Source organism: Triticum dicoccoides, chromosome 4B, assembly GCF_002162155.2.
Source record: "Triticum dicoccoides isolate Atlit2015 ecotype Zavitan chromosome 4B, WEW_v2.0, whole genome shotgun sequence".
NCBI lineage: Eukaryota > Viridiplantae > Streptophyta > Magnoliopsida > Poales > Poaceae > Triticum > Triticum dicoccoides.
Genome location: NC_041387.1, coordinates 101,578,982 through 101,585,721, shown reverse-complemented (window position 1 = coordinate 101,585,721; position 6,740 = coordinate 101,578,982). Strand labels below are relative to the sequence as shown.

General features: G+C 44.9%; 1 protein-coding gene across 2 annotated transcripts in view; it reads left to right on the top strand.

The window, feature by feature from the left end:
* LOC119295278 (F-box/WD-40 repeat-containing protein At3g52030-like) overlaps positions 1 to 1,661 on the top strand; it is a 16,449-nt gene extending 14,788 nt beyond the window's left edge. For both annotated transcript variants that reach the window (XM_037573678.1, XM_037573676.1), the window contains exon 9: positions 1,002 to 1,661. In XM_037573678.1, the coding sequence (XP_037429575.1) occupies positions 1,002 to 1,407 (406 nt within the window). In that variant the 3' untranslated portion in view covers positions 1,408 to 1,661. The remainder of the gene's footprint in view (positions 1 to 1,001) is intronic.
* Positions 1,662 to 6,740: the final 5,079 nt, after the last annotated feature.

Sequence of the window (6,740 nt, the reverse complement as noted above, 5' to 3'; positions counted from 1 at the left end):
ATGGGGATAAGGTTGTGTGTGGTGCGTGGGGACAGAGGTGGTGCAATGGGTATCAAACTTGTGTCCAAATGGACGGCTCAAATAGCACCTAGCCTATATCGATCGAATGAAATGCAATGAGCGGGGAGCAAGGAGAGGGCACCACTTATGTCGGCCTTACAGTTTGGAGAGATGGATATCTTGACAGTTTAATAATGGAGGCTGCTGCCTGTAGAGATTATGTTTAAATTCGTCTGCACTGTAAGTATTGTTCCATTGTTGTCCCACAAGAAAAGAATAACTTATACTCCATCCATCTGGGTATTCTGGATGTTGATATTTTTTCTATTAACCTTGTCAACCTTAAAGCAGTTGATTCAAGACACATCTGTAGGCCTCATTTTCGAAGTTTGAGTAGAGAACAGAAACGTAATGGAGTATGAGCAGTGCATGGTCTCACCTAATTATTGAGTTTAATGGAAAGGTGTTCATTGCATTAGTGTGTGGTTGATAATCTTTTTATGCTTCATGAACAACACATGTTTGTTTACAGTTAAAGCTATTGCTACTTGCTGAGAAACCTGTAATGATTTCTCATAAGATGCTATAGTTTATAATTCAGATTGCTTGAACATGGAAGATTACTTCCATGCAGAGGAAAGAAGTTGGAAGATTACACATTTTCCATTTTTTTAATCTGAAGAAGATTATCATGACTACCAGTTGATAATGTAGTAAATTTATCCTGTCTATGAATAATTTGTTTTGAGGTCAACTAGCAAGCTGCTCATTTCTACATTCTTTTAATCAAGTGCACTTTGTTCATACTTGTGGTGGTCTGTAGTTCAACGTCTTAAATAATCCATGATATTACGTAAATATGAAGTTGTTTGCTGTGTTAACAACTTAACTACTGGGCTAGAATGTTGGCAACAGAAGCCATTGCTGAAATTTTTCTAATGTCATGGTCCAGCAAATTATAACTAGATCTCATCATTTTTGTTACTTTTATCCTTGATCAGGACCCTGAGGCCTCTCTGGGAAACAAGAGTTAGCCCAAATGTCATCTACGGTGCACATCATTTGCCTGGTGACACTTCGACACTGGTGGTTGGTGGTATTGACGGTGTCCTTCGCCTGGTATGCCAGAGAACTGGTGGTACTATTCGAAGCTTCCTCATGGATGCAGGCTACCCAGCACAATCCAGTTCCAGGCCGCAAGCTGAACAGAAGAATGTCGGCTCAGCGGAATCTGGCCCCAGACAGCAAGTCGAAAAGAAGAGAGTCCGTGAAATCGCTCCCGATGCCCGGCTGGACAACATTCGTAAGCACCTACGCCCGCCAATCACCGGCCTGTCGGTGGGCATGAAGAAAATCGTGACCACGCACGGTGAAAACTACATCCGCGTCTGGAAATTTCGCTTGTAGAGTTCTTAGAATGGTGATGGGGAATTCAGAAGAACTTGTGCTGTTTGTAAACGAGATGCTGCAAGTAAGCTTGTAACAGTACCCTGAAGATGTAGTTTTGGTGTTGACATGCTGTCCCGACAACGCCATGGTACCTGAATCGTTGAAGATTTATTGTTGTATTGCCGTGGAGAAGAATATCATGTCGAATTTATGTCCATTTTTCTCCGGAAGGAAAAGAGAATTATAGCGAGTTGCAATGTCTTCAGTTTTAAGTACTTGCCTTGCCTGCTCCGCCAATTTGTACTTGCTCTTATATCGTGCATGTTTATCTATGTCTATTTGCTGCGGTTGGGCTGAGACTATCAATTCAATTCTAGGCTACCAGCTCGGGCCACAAGTACATGCCCAAAGTTATCCTGAGCGATCACACCCCGTCCGCCAACCGAGCTGCCAGTGACGAACGAGCCATTTAAATTAAATTTGATCGTATGTATGTCAGGCGGCTTCCAGGGCTCGAGCTTCTTCTTTGCCGGCGCATAAAAATATACTTCCTCCGTTTTTAAATATTAGTCTTTTTAGAGAGAGATCACTGTGGACGCACCAAAGATCTTGTACGTGGATCTGGATCAGTTTTCTTAAATCTGCACTATCCTATTGGGCCTTACAAACAATGGGCTGGCAGCCCTATTCAGAGGGCCTCGGCCTCCCTTGCTTCTGTACAACGGGGGAGAAAGCACGAAATCACTAATTAGGAAGCATTATTTGCAAAGGTCGTTTTCATCTCTAGGTTACGACAAGTAACACATTGCCATGCTAGCGAGGCAAGTGTGGCGGCTAATACAGCAACCGGATAGCCTATATGCACAAATCATGAAGGCCAAGTACTACCGGACTGTGATATTTTGGAAGCAGGGCCGAATGCCAATATGTCATATGCATGGAGAAGTATTACCCATGGGATTGGCCTCATTAAAAATGGAGTAATTTGGCGAGTTGGAGATGGTCAGAACATCCGGATCTGGGATGACCCATGGCTACCGAGGGCGTGGTCCAGGCAAGTGGTGACACCACGAGGGAATAGTTTGTTAACCAGGATGGCTTAGCTCATTGATCCGGGCACTGGGAAATGGGACGAGGCCCTCATCAGGGACACCTTTTGGGAGGAGGATGCAGCGTTGATCCTTCAACTACCATTAAGGGACGATACTGAAGATTTCCGAGCGTGGCACTTCGATAGCAAAGGTGTTTTCTCGGTGAAACAAGCCTATAAGCTACAACGGGTTATTTCAGAACACGACGCCGTGGGGCAAGGTGGGGAGCCACAGGCTGTTGGTGATCTTGATGGTGGCGGTGATGTGAGGTGGAAAAGGATATGGAAGATACCATGCCCGGGGAAGATCAGGCACTTTATGTGGAGAATGCTGCATAACACAATCGCCACAAAAGACATCCTAGCAAGAAGAGGGATGAGCATTGAGGATCACCGTTGCTTCATGTGTACAACGCGGCACGAGACAGGGAAGCATCTCTTTGTAGAGTGTCCCGAGGTGAAAGTGGTGTGGAGGAAGTTAGGGCTTGAACACATCCGAGCGCAACTAGCTGACTGCGATGCGATAGGAGAAACCATGGACATTCTCTGGCGGGCCACAGAAAAGGAGAGGCTGCAGGTCATAGTAATGTGGTGGCAGTGGTGGACTCAGCGGAACAAAGTGCGGGAGGGGGAGAAGCCCATGGATCGCGAGCAGTTCAGCTGTAGGGCTGCATGCACGGCAGAGGAATATCTTGGGTGTTTCTGCAAAATGGCAAAACTGTCAGCTCTTCCACAGGCCTGGGCCCCACCTCCTCCGGATGAGCTAAAGATCAACGTGGATGGCGCATATATACCAGGCATCCAACATGGTGCTTGGGGTGCCATCGTGCGTGACTCGACGGGGCAGGTGGTGGCGGCGCGGGCAGGGCGGGTAGATCACGTGGCGTCGGCTTTCGACACGGAATTGCATGCAGCAGAACGAGCGCTGGAGGTTGCGGCGGAGCTCGGAGTGCTGCGGCTCACGGTGGAAACGGACGCGCTCCTGGTGCAGCAAGCCTTAAGCCGCCGAGCGCCAGACTACTCCATACAAGCCCATGTGATCGAGGATGTCAAAGTGCAGGCGCGCTTGTGGTTTGCATCTTGTGTGTTTGCTCATTGTAAGAGGGAGGCCAATACGGCCGCTCATAATCTAGCTAAACTTGGGTTGGCTCTTGGAGTGGGAGAGGTTCTTGTACTGGATGATGGATGATGATTTGCCAGCTGATATAGCTGCGTCAGTGTTGGGCGATTATGCCCACAACGTGGAGTAATAAAGCAATTTGCTTGACCTCAAAAAAAAAAGTAACACATTGCATGTGCACTTGCCGTAAACTGAAATTCTTTTTTCGTATATCCGTTCATTTAAAATATTTTATCTCTTAAAGCGTGTGTTTAAATCTTGAACCATTTTCACCGTTGGATTTCTCACATCGAGATCTTTAAAACTAGATCCCATATTGACAGGTTTTGACCATTTCTTTTTCATGAAAAAAAATCAAACCGAAAAACCGGATGAAAAAACCGCACCGTGAGCACACGTTTTTTATTCCTTTTTCGAAACAGACATGACCATGCCTTCGCGAAAGCAAACCCGTGACTCTGGCGGAAGGAAAAAAGAAAACATATTTTTTTTCTTTTGTTTTCGAGATACACGGTCGTGCCTTTTATGGAAGCAAACTCGTACCTCTCGTGTAAGCAAATTCATACCTTTCGTGGAAGGAAAAAAAATACATTTTTCCCGTTTCGAGAGGCACGGCTGTGCCTCTTGCAGCAGTAAACCCGTGCCTCTCACCAAGGAAAAAGAAGCGATTTTTTTCCGTTTCCGAAAGGCACGGCCGTGCCTCTTGCAGAAGCAAACCCGTGCCTTTCGCGGAAGCAAATCTGAGCCTCTCGCAAAAGGAAAAAACACATTTTTTTTCAGTTTTCGAGAGGCACGGCCGTGCCTCTCGCGGAAGGAAAAGAAAAGGAAAGCGCATTTTTTCATGTAAATTTATTTTTTAGAAGCCAAATAAGACCGGTGGAAAACTAAAAAGTCAAAAAATACCCAAAAAACATTTAAAAAGCCAAAAATGCATGCGAATAAAAAATTAGAGGAAGCCTCCAAAGCGCGACATGTGATGGCGATGGCGCGCTCTCAACCCACCCCAAATGACCTTGAGGGAGGCTCCCGAACTAGTGTTCTTTGATTAGTTGCTTTCGAGAAAGCCTTCACAACGAGAATCGCAATTTATTCTAGAAAAACGAGAATCGCAAATCGCAATTGGCCACGCTTGTCCCCACTGGCGCATTAGTGGGTTCTTCAGAGAAAGCAACATCCACAGAACTCGTGATATTTGAGTAGCTCGTGACCAAAAATAACAAATTTAGCTTTGCTAATTTCAAAAGGTGTACTGTATATATTGTTTTTTTACACGAGCTCCTCAAATATCCAAACGCCTTGAAATTTTGAACGTACGTAGAATATTCTCTCAACTTTTGTGTGTAAAACTTTCAGAGTTTTTAAAAAATCATTTACTATTTTTTTGTATTTACTGTTCGTAGAGGAGATGAGCCTGGGCACCATTTTGGATTCTCGACATCCACATTCCTCGCCATTTTGAATTCTCGATATCCACATTCCGTTCATGTATGCCAGAGAAATGGTGTGTCCTCAGAAAAAATATAGTATGTCAACCCAAGTACCCAGAAAATGTCGCACACGAATGTGTCCATACATACAATTTTCTTTGTGGCCTTTGACATCGCTACAAATTTAAGAATTCGTGCGTCAATGCTAAGAGCTTGGAAACCTAGCTCGTGGAAAATGCATAGAAGAGAATGCTGAAAATTCGTATGCCGACACAGAAATTCTTCTGAAAGTTTCCTTTGTTGATGTATGGAACTATAGTTTTCTCTTCTTTTAACTATGATTGCAACTTTTTCTTCAAGTGTTTTCTCTCCTCCCCCTTGGCAACTAGAGCAAACTCTTCCCTTAGGGATTTGCCAATGAGCCCATGGATTCGTCTTCCCTCTGTCTACTGCTCCTGTGGCTAGTGTCAGGAGTAGAATCTCAATGCATTCACTCTTGCTAGTAGTTTAAGTTTAGGATTTTTAATCCTTGCAGTTGTGGCGCTTCACTATCGGACTCGTGGTCTATGCCTACGGCCACGGGCCGTCGGCATAGGCCCCTAGGCCGTCGGCATAGATCTATGCCGACGGCAGCCGTCGGCATAGAGCCGTCAGTCTAGATTACGTCAGCGTACTCCTGTCAGACCGTCGGCATAATAATGCCATTGGCATAGGGGGTATGCCGACGGCCCTGGCGCAGCCGTCGGCATAGTTTAGCCGTCGGCGTAGTTTTCCGTCTGACGGCAACGGACGGCGCCGTCAAACTGCTGGCGGGTCAGGAGGCGACACGTGGCAGGGCTATGCCTACGGCCAAGCCGTCGGCATAGATTTATATCTATGCCGACGGCTTTGCCGTAGGCATAACCTGGTGGCATGGCTATGCCTACGGCAAAGCCGTCGGCATAGATATAAATCTATGCCGACGGCTTGGCCGTAGGCATAGCCCTGCCACGTGTCTCCTCCTGGTGGCTCCTGAGCGTATCTATGCCGACGGCTTTGCCGTAGGCATAGTTTTTTTTATATTCCCTTCTTTCTCTTTTCCAATTCATTTGACAACATTTCAAAACAGAATAATATGAAATATGACAGTTCATCAATGTGACGCCCGGATAATCGAGCTACAGTAAACCTCTACTAATGGTGCCATGTCACCTCGGTTACTGTTGATAAACTCGAGTTAGTTCAAAACTGATTCAAATTCAAATTTGAAATAAAGTCAAACACTAAAAGTTTTCAAAAGCTAAAACTATAATGTTCTCAATGTGGCAAATAAATCATAAGTAATTATGGTGGAGGATCCACATTATTATAAAATAATTAAAGGCACTAAAATAAATAAAACAATGACCGAAATAATAACTTAATTTTCTTTTAATTAACAGAGAATACAAGGCACTTTGCTTTTGTCCCAAACTTTTTGTGAGAACAACTGATTTTACAAATCTAATTGAGGGGTGGGTTTCACTTTTTCTAAAAACTACAAACTATTAAATAAGTAAAAGAAAATAGAAACAAGGAAATAAATAAAAGGAACGGTAAAATAAAAACAAAACATAGCAAAAAAAAAAAACGAAGCAAGCCCCCCCCCTCCCCTGGGCCGTTCGGCCCAGCAGGGCACCAGGCCATTGGGCTGGCCCAGCCGCGCCCCTGCATAACCCCCACACCGAACCCTAAA